Genomic DNA, 14,965 nt, shown 5'->3' with positions numbered 1-14,965 from the left:
ACCACTCCATGGCCTTTTTACCGTAATGGCAAGATGCCAAATCCGGCCAAAACAGTACGGAACAACCGTGTTTCTTCAGGAAAGGCAGCAGACGTTTATTCAAACACTTTTTCACGTAAATTTCTTGGTTGACAGTCCCGGAAGCTATGAAAATGCTGCTTTTCAAGCCACAGGTACAGATGGCTTGCCAAACCAGATATTTCTTTGCGAACTTTGATAGTTTTATGTGCTTGAAAATATCTGCTACCTTTCCCCTTCCTTTTGCCATATAAAACCCCTGTCCAGAAAGCTGCTTGTAGTCGGCTTTGACGTAGGTTTCGTCGTCCATTACCACGCAGTCAAACTTCGTCAGCATCGTCGATAGTCCGGCTCGTTTTTTTGGCACGGTTGTAGACGATACACCCAGCTTATTTGCGGCATCTCGGAGAGAGAGGTTAGGGTTTCGCTTGAAACTACCGGCAACTCTCTTTGTCGTCTCAGCGGTTTCCGGTTTTCGATTTCCCCCCGATCCAGACTTCCTGGCTGTCGACAAACGTTCCCCAAACACTTTAATTACATTTGTAACGGTTGATTTGGCAACTGTTAACGATTTTGCCAGCTTTGCGTGCGAGTAGCTCGGATTTTCGCGATGCGCGAGCAAAATTTTGATACGCTGCTCTTCTTGCTTGGACGGCATTTTGACAACTGAAGAGTGAATTCCAAAATCAAAATAGGAGCAACATTATACACACACACCTTCAAAATGAGGGGTGTTCAGGTTTTTTAAATGCAAAATTGAAAGAAATACGTCAAGTTTATATTGACCAAATTTTGACCGTATCACCCTTTAAAATGAACTGACACTGGAAAAAATCTGTCACTTGTCAGAAGAGCGACTTAAGTTAGGTTAAAGTGGCAGCCCGATTAAATTTCAGGCTCACTTAGACTATTCAGTCCATTGTGAATAGTTAGGAGTAATAGCAATCTGAAGTTGGTTGCAAAAGATATCATCCACCTTGTATATACTTTATAGCATCTGAGACCAATATATTAGGGTATACGAAAAAGCAATTCTTTGGGTCAGTGTTGCCAATTTGGTGCTTTTAGCACCAAATTTAGTGCTTTTTGATTTCTAAAAAGCACCAAATTGCCTTTTTGGTGCCTTTTCAAAAAAAGCACCAACTTGGTGCTTTCTGACATTTTCATTTAGTGCTTTTGGTGCTTTTTTATTTTGAACAGTATTAAGTTTAATTGATACAAAAATTTTGATTATACTTTCAAGAGCCGAAGAAAGTCAAATTTATTGCCAAATATAGAATTTGATTGTTATGAAGTTGGTATTCATTATTTTTTAATTAATATTGTTATTTAGGGTATTCTGAAGGAAAGTCGAACGATGAGTGCCGAATTTTTGAATTTGGTAAAGATGTCATTAAAAACGTTGTATTAAATTCACAAAAGCACGCAGAATTGGAATAAGCAATAGACTTCTTCCATATATTAATATTTTGAAAGTTGAAAAACATGACTGATCAAAATGAATTGGACGAAAGCATTAAAACTGATCAAAGTGTATACTTAAATAGCGGTTCATAATGGTGAGTACTAAGTTCGAGTTTTGCCGCAAAAGTGAAAACTATATCAGTAAAAACGGTATAAAATTATGCATATTTGCTGCAAATTTTATTATAATGTGGAATAGCCAAAAGCAAATTTTCACAAAGTTTGTATTCCTTAAAATGAATTATTAAAGAAAAGTAACCGTAACTTCTTAAAATTCAATTCATAATACATCTTCGGATGTTTTTTTTTTTTTTTTTTTTTTTTTTTTTTTTTTTTTTTTTTTTTTTTTTTTTTTAGTAGAGCATTTAATTTTCGATTTTGTGGTGGAAGGTGGTATGTTAGAATTTATAATATATTTTTGGTGCTTTTTGGCCTTGGGGAGTTGGCAACACTGCTTTGGGTGTACAACAATCTCTCTCTGTATCGACCACATGTGGTTTATACTCTCTTTCGTTAAAAAAAACACACACACACTCACACCATCCATGGCCTATCCAAACAAACAATCTGAACGAAGGTCTGCATTTCATTGCAGACTTTCTTTTTGAAGCAATACTGGTGGTGGTGGCTTAGTCTCTCAGTCTCAGAGTGTATGTGGTGGCTGGCAGTGAAGGCATTTCACAAGATCATTACCAACTGTGTGCGGTGTTAACAGCATCAGTTTGTCACCGGTTTAGAAAGAAGGCACAACGTGCTTCGCATAATCATCGAGTCGTTTAACAATAAGAAGGCGAATTCAAAAATAAAACGAACACGAATTCGATCGACTTTTCATCGCGTGTGTATGAGTGTGTGTGTGTGCATGTGTAAGCGTCTGTTACATTTAAAAAATTGTTTTTAAACGGAATTTCAAAATTAAAACTAGCCAAAGTGCATTCGCGAAAGAAAGGAAATTTTTGTTGTATCGAGAGACATTGAGCCAGCAGCCTGTGAGCTACTGTATTAACTAACTTGTTTTTGTGTATGGTGTTTTTCTTAGCCCCCAGTCAATTCATTTTTCCTGCCATCATTGGTATGTGTAACTGGCCATGATTTTGTGGTGATTTTCATTATTTTTGTTAGATCGCCGTTGTGGTAAACCCAGATTCAAGTGTACGCATTTAAACGCACGGAACTAAAAAAAAACGAATCCAAGACACAATCCGAGATCCATAAAAAACGCACATTAAGTGATAAATTAAATTTTGTGAAAGTGATGAAAAAATCGGCGACAAACGCATCAATGTCTATGAGACAGTAGGTGTCTGTCACACCCTAACGTAAAAAAGAAAACAACAAAAAAACAAACCTAAAATATTTATTTAAAAAGTTTGCATATCTACATGAGTTAGACTTCCTATAGCCAAAGTGTGAATAAACAAGAAAATCTTTTCATAAAACAAAAAAACAAAAACATTAACTTCGAAGAAAGTTCGTTTTCTTGCTATATTTATTAAGGTAATTTGACATATTGACATGTATCTGGGGATTTATGACACCAAACAACCTGTTGCATGCTACGAAACATGCTCCCCATCCTCTAGAGGTACAGATGGCTGGGGTATCTGCTACTTTCAATTTTCTGCAATCTGGTCAACAAAATCGTTCTTTGGTTTAATGGCCAAAGCCTAAACTTGCCGTACTGACCCACTTTTTGTTAAAGCCATCTATGAAATTTGGTTAAATGACGCCTGCTCTACTCTTTTTTTTTCGGAATGCTTTTTTTCGAATGCTCACCCAACGCCATTTATTGGCGATGGTTATGGCTTTTACGTATTTGGCATTGAAATGGAAAGTTTTGCTCTTGTATGGAGTACAATTTTTGGATCTAATTGATGGAGTGCCGAAGGGGGGTGAAGTTTCTTTACTCATTCATGGGCGATAATTGGCGATGAATGCACTGAATTGATGATTTTAAGGTTGGCGACCCATAATGTTTGCATTCAATTTTTATGTAGCTGCGAATTATGAGAGTAGAAAATGAAAGTACCTTCAATTTATTTTCGTAATTGATGGTGTAAATAATAACCCAAACAATGGCCACTATTTTTTTAAACAGTTTAGGGGAAATGTAGTATGAAAGAACTGTATTAAATACAGAATATACTTTCCATTATGGATTGTAATCACATGGAATGTGCACAAAAAAAAAATAAATTTTACCTTCAAAAACCAAATTAAATAAATGGAGCCAAAATTCATTATGGAACAAATATTTCAGTATTATGAATTAGTTATTATTTATATATAGTTATATCACAGCGAAAAACTTCTAAAATTAAAAATGAAATAAATCCCAAAAATATAACATAACTCCCTAAACATCGTTATTATTATACTCTGTAGACCAAATATATTTATTTTTATTTTTGGCGATTTATTTCATGAGGACTTATTTCATAAAACCAAAATTAATTAATCCGATTGGGCTCCATGAAACTTAGTCCCAAGACCTAAATGAAGTTTTCAGAAAAAATTGTTTTTTGTAAACTAGTGTAATTAATGGATATGAAATACCTCCCCAAAAAGTGAGACATATTTCCCTTTTTTTAATTTTTGGGGATTTATTTCATGGGCATTTATTTAAAAATTATTTACAAAGCCGAAATTGGTTCTATGAATATGTGACCCATGAAAATTCGCCCCAAAACCTAAATGAAGTAGGACCCCAAAAAATTATATGGAAATTTCCTTTTTTGAATTGTGCTTAGTTTTCGAGTGGGCCTTCTTTCTTCCCTCGTGTTTTACGACTTTCTCCTATGCGCCGAGTCTGAAGTGGCGATAACGCTATGCATGTGGTCCCCATGAGAATTAGTCCCAAAACCTAAATTGTAAGGAAAGCAACAAAACTAAATTTTTATGTGTTTAGTTGAGTAACTTCATTTTATTTTTGGGGCCCATTAGCATTACGAAAATAAAATAAACCCCAATATTTCAAGTACAAATGAATACCAAATTCCGTTTTGGGATTATGCCATTGGGGCCTATTTTCACATTATGGGATTTGACAATGTTGACAAATATATACACTTTTGTTGTTCCGAATAGCATCCTTCAGGGTATAAGACTTTCTACTATGGAGACAGTCCAATGTGTGGGCTAACGCGATTCTCAAGAGATTCGTAATCAGTAACGCATATTTAATTTTTTTCTTAAAACTTCACATTTTTGCCATCCCCTAACTGATAAGTGACAATGCGTCCCATACTTTTTTGGTTTTAGTAAAATTTTTTGTGATTCGTTTTCAAGGGGCTCATATTTATCGTCGCACATTTGTGGTCATTTGTGTTTTGGGGTTCATTATCCTGGGTCTCAAAATTTAATTATGAAATAAATATTTCTCTAAAATGGATTGGGGAGGTATATCACAAACTTCCCAAATTAAAAATGAAATAAATTCCTAAAATATGAAATAACTCCCGAAAAACGTTGATATTGTTCTCTGTGGACCAAATTGGAAGCATATTTTATTTTTTGGGATTTATTTCATGGGGATTTATTCCAATTAATTGATCCATGAATATGGATCCCGCGAAAATAATTAGAGCCGATTTACATGAAGAAATGGCTTTACGAAATAACGCCCCAATGAAATAAAACCCCAAAGACAAAATGAAAGAATGCCCTAAAACATTTCACGTTTTTTCATAATGAAATAAATCCCTATTTAAAATATGAAATAAAGCCCCAATTTAAAATATGAATAATTCATGGGTTTTGAATTTTACGTCAATTGCAAATTTGGGTAAAATGAAATAACGCCCCAAAATATATTTTTAGGATATTATTTCATTTTTTATTTTGCGGCGTATTCCATTATGAACTAGAATCCCAAAATTAAAAATGAAACAAAGCCCCAATAAAATTAAATAAAGTCCCAAAAAATGTTCTTTTTTTGTTATCTGTATATCATATCACTTTTTCCTTGGGGCTTTATTTAATTGGTGCTTTATTTCGTAGAACCTGAAAATAAACCACAATATTTTGTTTGTTCGTTTTATTGTAGAGGCTATTTTCTTTTTCTGGAATTTGACAATAGTGTCAACTAAACACGTTTTTGTTGTTCCGAATTGCATTCTCCTGCATCCGATTTGTTTACTGCGTGGCCGGGTGTGTTATACTTATGCTATGGTCCCACTGGACAAATATTTGACAGAAATCGAAAAAGAATCCGTCGCCAAAACCTCATAGCTCATATTGGATATATAATATCATGGTAGGATTATTTTCCAAAAACATATCCAGATATTTGGAAAATGGTTTTGGAAAATTGTTTGACACTCAGTTTGGTCAAATATTTGCCTAGTGTGACCATAGCCTTATTATTATGGTAAGAGTCCAAAGTGGGCAATCGCGATTTTTTTTTTTAGAATGGGTATTAAAGATCATAAGCTAACATCACATACCAAAAACATACCCCAAAGTCAACCACAGGGGTCAACCCCATGGGGACTATATATAATTATGGACGGTATGGACTTAGTCTTGCATAATTATTAGAGAATATATATGGACATACTGTACCAAATGTCAATCGGTTGATCGAAAATCACACCTGGGGATTGGTTTATATGGAGGCTATAGATTATTATGGACCGATATGAGACAATTTTTGCATGGTTGTTAGAAGAAAAATATTAACATAACGTAGCAAATTTCAAACGGATCGAATAAAATTAACTCCTCCAGGTGGCCTGACTTTTTGATATGACTTCTTCAAATCGGGGATCCGATTTGGCTTGCGGAGCCTCTAAGAGAAGCATATTTCATCCCATCCGGCTGAAATTTGGTACATGGTGTTAGTATGATGACCATGCAAAAATTGGTCGACATCGGTCCATAATTATATATAGCCCCCATATAAACCGATCACCAGATTTGACCTCCGGAGCCTCTTGGAAGACCAAAATTCATCTGATTCAGTTGAAATTTGGAACGTGGTGTTAATATATGGCCTCAAATACCAATGCAAAAATTGCTCGAAATCGGTCCATAATTATATATAGCCCCCATATAAACCGATCCTCAGATTTGACCTCCGGAGCCCCTTGAAAGTGCAAATTTCATCTGATTCGGTTGAAATTTGTAGCCCCCATATAAACCGACCCTCAGATTTGACCTCCGGAGCCCCTTGAAAGTGCAAATTTCATCTGATTCGGTTGAAATTTGGTACGTCATATTAGTATATGGTATCCAACAACCATGCAGGAATTGGTTCATATCAGTCCATAATTATATATAGCCCCCATATAAACCGATCCCCAGATTTGACCTCCGGTGCCTTTTGGAGTAGCAAAATTCATCCGATCTGGTTGAAATTTGGTACGTGGTGGTAGTATATGGTATTTAACAACCATGCCAAAAGTGGTCCATATCAGTCCAGAATCATATATAGCCCCCATATAAACCGATCCCGAGATTTGGTTTTGGAGCCACTTGGAGGAGCAAATTTCATTCGAGTAAGTTGAAATTTGGTACATTGTGCTAGTATATAGCCGTTAGCAACCATGCCTAACTAGGTCCATATCGGTCTATAGTTATATATAGCCCTCAGATAAATCGATCCCCAATCACACAAAAATTGGTCCATATAAAGTTCATAATTGTATATAGCCCCCATATAAGCGACCCCCATATTTCAATTCTGGCTCTCTACGTACCGTGCAAAAGTCCATATCGATTCGTAATTATTTGTAGACTTACCCATACATAACTTTTTTGTCTAATATATACCACGTATGGACTAACTCACAATTTAGAACACGATGTTAAGAAGTTCTAAGATACCACAACCCAATTAATTCGATTGTGGATGACAGTCTTTCGTAGAAGTTTCTACGCAACGGAGGGTACATAAGATTCGGCCTGGCCGAACTTACACATCTTACGCATCTACACATTTACTGAAATAAAATTATCAGAATAATCTATTGTTCAACATATTCCCAACATTTTTCATTTCTGGTATGATTTGGAAGCCCAAACTGAAACAGGTTCTTAAGATTTTGTTCCAGAATGAGTATGACTTGGACCCTAAAGTGCAAGTTTACCTCGAGCAGAACTGGGATGGGTCTAGCCTACTTCAAGGTCTTAAAAATTTATCGTGAGCAAAATTAATTTAACTTAAATTTATCATTTTGAAATTAAGCATAGTTATTTCGACGAATTATGACTGTCTATGTTAGGGTTAAATGATAATTAAATGATCATATATAATTACCATTTAACTAATTTTTCTCGCTATTATGTTAATAATTTAAAAGTTTCGCTTGATCGTAAATAGTTGGCAACACTGATTCCCAACAAAAAACGTCCACAGAAACGTAGTCCTTTTGGATCCGAAAGTGGTGCAAAATTGGCGCAGAAGCGATGAATTTAACAGGGGCATGTCATAGGGCGAATGTCCACTATTTCAACAGCCGTTGTACTAAATTTGCATCACTTCTTAAGGTGTGATCCGAATTCAGTGTTTTAGATGTGAATGAAAAAATTTTGTGATATTTTGCCAAATAAACATTTTTTATAATTTTGTCTGAAACGTTTGATCTCAAATATTTTCAAAATTGGATTTAACATTTATTTCGACAAAATTTAAATAATTTGTACAATTTTATTAATTCTTAATCTGTTCTTAACCTATTCGAAAAAAGTTAAAATTGCCTATTCAAAATATGAAAAAGAGGGAATTATAAAAAATTGAATTAGTAGAACTTCCTATGTAGTTCAACTATAGGACATCTTTGGGAGGACACTTCTGGCTGTGCTTTCAAAGTTGTGCCTTTAGAACAACTTCCGATTTGCTGGGTAGTTTAACTCCCCACTGTGTAGAAGGGTGGCACATTCTCATTGAGCTTAAAATAGAATTGGTCTAGCCTAGAGTAACCCGATGCCACTATAACATAACATATCAGAACATCTTTTTTATTTCCCAATATTTGATATTTAAAACCTTTTCAACACTTTTTCTCCAGCAATTAAATGTTTTTTTTTTTTATTTTCAGATCAAAATCTTCACTAAAACCATGAGCAGCAGTCTGAATTTGTAATCCATCCTACCAGCAAAGATCGATGCCATTGAATTTGGAAAAATGATAAATTCCAAAGAGTTTTCAAGTGAAACCAATTGCGAACAATACCCTCACGCATTAAAGAGTAAATCTATTGAAGTAACTTCTATGGCAGACAATTGCCAACTTTTACTAAAGACTAAAGACGAAGACATGTTTAATCATTCCACGACTTATGGGCAAATCTGCAATCAAAATCAGCTCAGTAGGTTAACAAACAATAGCAATAGCTCCCCCACTAATAGCCGGACGAAAAGATCTGGCCTAAGCAGTTTAGTGACACTTAAGACCAAACATAAACAACAGCTGAAGCAGCTGATGGAATATAAGCATATCCATCATCACCACGTTTCGCTGGAACACCAGCATCACCAACTGCCATTTCATCCGCGTGAAAATAGCCAACATGGGCAGCAGCGACGACGACGACGAGGCCATGCACAAAGTACACAAGGTTGGCTTTTGTTTAGCACACTTTTTTTTGGTGCCTTTTTCATGGAACACTCAGTGCCAGTAGCCAAAGCGGATCAAAATATCGATGCTATTGCAGTAAATGATGGCGGTAGCTATGGCAATGTTAGCACAAGAACCCAGATGACAGAGCCATCAATGCCAACTACAACACTAGAACCCAATCTGGCTAACCACACCAGCACCTGGTTATTCCCAAATTTGGCCTTCAATATGAGTGCCCCGCCGAGCAACGACTGGTTAATGAATGGTACTTCAAGATTTTCCAGACGGAAAACGAAAAGCAAATTCAATGGAGACGATTCTATATTTTTGCGGTTTGCTAAACGTTTTACGGATGACAATAATCTGGTGTCCGGTATCATTCAAGAATGCTACCAAAAGCCCACTTTTGCCTGCTTTCAAAAGAATGTCTATGTGTACTTGAACGAGGTGTTGGATGCCCAAGATGTCAATGTGACGCAGAGATTGAAATTCTATCGCAATGAAAATCTCTATAGTGAACAGGCTGAAATGAAAAGTGAATTTGGTGTCAAGGAGGAGGGGGAGAAGGTGGAGGATGAAGAGCCTCAGAAAACCACACAAGCATCAGCGGCTAAAGACCCCATGTCTGAGGAGTATGAAAATGAAATTCATCGCGAAGGGCGTTCCTATGAAGGTGAGTAAGTTCATAATGTTTTACCTGTGAGACTCTTGAAATTTACCAAAGTACTTGGTTTCTAAATGTTTTACAATTTAGGACTCGTTGATTAGTTTTCAATGATGATTTTTCTTTCATTCGACATAACTTTCACTAATCTGGTGAAGCTCCTCAGTCAGACATTGGTAAACAAGTGCTCTCTGTTGCTACAGATAGGCTGGCTGGCTGGCTGGATGTCTGTCTAGCAATATTTATACGTTTATTGCCAATTTTCCGTAGTCTATGGATCATTATCTGTTGGTTATGAGTTTTCGTAGTATGTCATAAAAACGGGTAAACGCAATTTAAAAAATAAAGTTCCTCCATGCACTGTGGATTGAAATTAATTTTCTATGCTCGAAATTGTTTTTGGACAAACGAACATGGTTTGCTATTATCGTTGGACTCCTTTACAGAATGTTGTTTGGGAGAAAAGTATAGAATATATGTGATGCACTTATTGAAAGAAAAAAGTACATTCGTAATAATACGAAACTAGAGACAATAAAAATTTTCATAAGTACTAGTTCTAGTCTTGATGAATAATTTACGTTGGCTTAATTTCAATCGATTTTTTTGTGCGTAGTGATTTTGAACTTTTGTCAATATATTGAAGGGATATACGCATATATAAAATTACGCCAACATTTAGTCGATATACACCACAAAAAAATAATTCCAATTAAAAATATAATTGAACCTTTAAACACATTCAACTAAAAATTTAATTTATTCAACATACGTTTTAATTAAAATAAAAATCAATCACAATATTAATTATATCAATTAATTCGGAATGAATTGCTAGGCCCTCAACCATTTGAATATAAAACCATTGCAAATGATCATCTGTATCCCACCCACCTATCCTATCCTGTCAGTAAATCCCACGGTCATATGTATCACCTGACCAAAAGACCAATAAGAGAACCCGCAGATCGTCTCTTATCATGACACCACATCAGTGCTGCCGCTAGTGACAAATTGAGTGAAGTAGATTTTGGAAAAAAGTGGAGTAGATTGAATAAAATTGAAGTAGCATACATTTTTGAAAACAAACAATAGAATTCATTTTATTATACCCACCACCATAGGAAGGGGGGTATATTAACTTTGTCATTCCGTTTGTAACACATCGAAATATTGCTCTAAGACCAAATAAAGTATATATATTCTGGGTCGTGGTGAAATTCTGAGTCGATCTGAGCATGTCCGTCCGTCCGTCTGTTGAAAAACGCTAACTTCCGAACGAAAGAAGCTATCGACTTGAAACTTGGCACAAGTAGTTGTTATTGATATAGGTCGGATGGTATTGCAAATGGGCCATTTCGGTCCACTTTTACGTATAGCCCCCATATAAACGGACCCCCAAATTTGGCTTGCGGGGACTCTAAGAGAAGCAAATTTCATCCGATCCAGCTGAAATTTGGTACATGGCTTCAGCATATGATCTCTAACAACCATGCAAAAATTGGTCCACATCGGTCCATAATTATATATAGCCCCCATATTAACTGATCCCCCGATTTGGCTTGCGGAGCCTCTAAGAGAACCAAATTTCATCCGATCTGGCTGAAATTTGGTACATGGTGTAAGTATATGGTCTCTAACAACTATGCAAAAGTTGGTCCACATCGGTTAATAATTCAATGATTAAAACCGCTATGTTCATCGTAATTAAAGGAATAGGAAAAACAATTAGGTAATATGGGGAAAAATTTAAAATTTTGAAGCAGAACAAAAAGTGAAGCAGATTTTTGAAAGAAGGAGTGACGAAGTAAATTTTGTGAAAATGAAGCAAAATACTTCGATTGAAGTAGTAGCGGCAGCACTGCACCACATCACTCGGCCAAACCATAATAATGGGAGGCCCTATCACATGTCCCGTCAGCATGCCTAATGTCCCTATCTACACTACACTAATGTCCCTATCTAGGAGAGGGAGACAGGGGAAGATTATACTTCGCTGTACACGGAGTGGGGTGGTCAGACGCTGGCCGAACTGCGCTGGGTGGGAGATCCTCGTTTGAGGTTGATATTAATTTTATTTGAAGCTGCGATTTTACTCCGCCACAATTAAAATTAGTCCTTACCTCATTGGATATCGTCAACCCAATGCCCAGATTCTCGTCTCGCTACTACTTTTATAGTCAATGCCGGGCGCCCACACACACAGCTGTTCTCCTAAACAGCTGACTGCCCAATCAACCGTTGATTGTCAAATCCACTAGATGGCGTTATCCTAGTCTTTTATCCGTTACATTCAAATAGTTAACATCAAAGAAATTCTATTCAATTTTATTTTAATCATAATAAAACAAAACCAATAATTCACATAGGATAACTAAACATAATAATTCTCTTCAATCATATTATTCGTAAAGTAAATAATACTTGAACATAAATACTTCATTCGGTTTTTGCCCTCACAATACCCCTCCTCATCCACAGCGTTTGTTGACCGCTACCATCCCGGTGCCATTGATTTTTATGAGGTAGAACACTCCTTCAACCTCTCTGAGTACCTTAATACACCCCTTAGCCCCTCGTTTCTTTTGGAGACCATCAACCACCATTTGCAAGGCTCCAGTTATCTCCACCTCTTGTTCATCTATCCCCAACCTTTCGGTAGTGAGACTTTCCACCCATTTTCTGGTCACCACCTGTCTGTCCTCGCTTTTTGCTCTTGTTTGTAGCCAAGAATTTAGTCTCTTCCCTTGCATTTCGACCAAACTCGAATCTTCGGTATCTCCCCGGGTATCGAAGGCGGAGTTTCCCACTGGGACGTTGGGTTTTTTACGTCGACTGATGTACTCGATGAGCTGGTGGTAGTGAAGCAGATTTTTGAAAGAAGGAGTGACGAAGTAAATTTTGTGAAAATGAAGCAAAATACTTCGATTGAAGTAGTAGCGGCAGCACTGCACCACATCACTCGGCCAAACCATAATAATGGGAGGCCCTATCACATGTCCCGTCAGCATGCCTAATGTCCCTATCTACACTACACTAATGTCCCTATCTAGGAGAGGGAGACAGGGGAAGATTATACTTCGCTGTACACGGAGTGGGGTGGTCAGACGCTGGCCGAACTGCGCTGGGTGGGAGATCCTCGTTTGAGGTTGATATTAATTTTATTTGAAGCTGCGATTTTACTCCGCCACAATTAAAATTAGTCCTTACCTCATTGGATATCGTCAACCCAATGCCCAGATTCTCGTCTCGCTACTACTTTTATAGTCAATGCCGGGCGCCCACACACACAGCTGTTCTCCTAAACAGCTGACTGCCCAATCAACCGTTGATTGTCAAATCCACTAGATGGCGTTATCCTAGTCTTTTATCCGTTACATTCAAATAGTTAACATCAAAGAAATTCTATTCAATTTTATTTTAATCATAATAAAACAAAACCAATAATTCACATAGGATAACTAAACATAATAATTCTCTTCAATCATATTATTCGTAAAGTAAATAATACTTGAACATAAATACTTCATTCGGTTTTTGCCCTCACAATACCCCTCCTCATCCACAGCGTTTGTTGACCGCTACCATCCCGGTGCCATTGATTTTTATGAGGTAGAACACTCCTTCAACCTCTCTGAGTACCTTAATACACCCCTTAGCCCCTCGTTTCTTTTGGAGACCATCAACCACCATTTGCAAGGCTCCAGTTATCTCCACCTCTTGTTCATCTATCCCCAACCTTTCGGTAGTGAGACTTTCCACCCATTTTCTGGTCACCACCTGTCTGTCCTCGCTTTTTGCTCTTGTTTGTAGCCAAGAATTTAGTCTCTTCCCTTGCATTTCGACCAAACTCGAATCTTCGGTATCTCCCCGGGTATCGAAGGCGGAGTTTCCCACTGGGACGTTGGGTTTTTTACGTCGACTGATGTACTCGATGAGCTGGTGGTAGTCGTTTCTGACGAGACTTAGGACGTGCTGAAGGTGGTCGTCGACGATGACGATAACTCGACAGGCACCATTGCTACCTGTGGTTCCGGTGTGCCACAGTCGTCGGCAACCGTGCTTGGGCTCTTCACGGAGTCACTCTCCGAAAGCCGGCACCCAACTGTGTCTCCTACTGTGCGAGTTCTCCAGTGTGCTCCTGGCGACATTCTATTGATTTGGCACACTTGCGGTAGACGTCGGCCGGGCACGGTCTTAACACGTGAATCTTTCACCTCTCTCTCTCTCTCTCTGGTTACAGTCTGGAACAGTTTTTGCTGTCCCTGCTCGGGCGCCATTGTAACGACATGTTTTAATCACTTTAATCCAGGATAGACTCAGCGGGTACCAGGGTCGTTACAAACCATTTATAATTGACTGCCAGAGAGAGAAAAACTCTCCATAAATTCGTTCACATGCACATACAGTTCTTTATTTACATTAAATACACGTAATAAGTACATAAATCCGGAACACACTGAAACTAATCGATGGGAGGACAGACGAAGATTATACCTCGCTGCACACGGTGGGAAGGAGAAGGGAACAGACGAAGATTATACTTCGCTGTACACGGAGTGGAGGGGTGGTCAGACGAAGATTATACTTCGCTGGCCAAACTGCGCTGGGTGGGAGATCCTCGTTTGAGGTTGATATTAATTTTATTTTAAGCTGAGATTTTACTCCGCCACAATTAAAATTAGTCCTTACCTCATTGGCGATCGCCAACCAACTGCCCAGATTCTCGTCTCGCTACTCCTTTTATAGTCAATGCCGGGCGCCCACACACACATCACACAGCTGTTCCCCTACACAGCTGACTGCCCAATCAACCGTTGCTTATCAAATCCATTAGATGGCGTTATCCTAGTCTCTTATCCGTTACATTCAAATAGTTAACATCAAAGAAATTCTATTCAATTTTATTTTAATCATAGTAAAACAAAACCAATAATTCACATAGGATAACTAAACATAAAAATGCTCTTCAATCGTATTATTCGTAAAGTAAATAATACTTGAACATAAATACTTCATTCCTGTTGTGGGTAAAAACAAGCCCTCTGGCGACTTTTGCCCTCACAACACTTCCAACCTAGTATTCTTCCAAAATGTGAAATGTGTTTGTTCAATTAGGAGCGTATATTTTGTCAACAAAATCTATGCTATTTCTTACGTTATTATTATTCGACTTGATTTTGTGTATCTTTCTGCAGAAAATTAGCCCTGTTTGTGAATATTTTGAAAACTAACAAAATGATTCTTCGAAAGCCAA

The 14,965-nt window shown here is 37.3% G+C and overlaps 1 protein-coding gene across 4 annotated transcripts in view; it reads left to right on the top strand.

The window, feature by feature from the left end:
• The window catches only part of Osi17 (DUF1676 domain-containing protein Osi17), a 121,750-nt gene that overhangs the window by 56,893 nt on the left and 49,892 nt on the right, over positions 1-14,965 (top strand). For 2 of the 4 annotated variants that reach the window (XM_075292546.1, XM_075292543.1), the window contains exons 1-2: positions 2,150-2,979; positions 8,523-9,717. In XM_075292546.1, coding sequence (XP_075148661.1) covers positions 8,610-9,717 — 1,108 coding nt within the window. In that variant the 5' untranslated portion in view covers positions 2,150-2,979; positions 8,523-8,609. Of the gene's footprint in view, positions 1-2,149; positions 2,980-8,522; positions 9,718-14,965 lie in introns of those variants that run through there. The other 2 variants (XM_075292544.1, XM_075292545.1) reach the window with 2 other exon arrangements.

The sequence above is a fragment of the Haematobia irritans genome, chromosome 1, assembly GCF_050003625.1.
Source record: "Haematobia irritans isolate KBUSLIRL chromosome 1, ASM5000362v1, whole genome shotgun sequence".
Lineage (NCBI taxonomy): Eukaryota > Metazoa > Arthropoda > Insecta > Diptera > Muscidae > Haematobia > Haematobia irritans.
The sequence above is the reverse complement of the archived record's forward strand: the minus strand, read 5'-3'. Positions and strand labels throughout refer to the sequence as shown.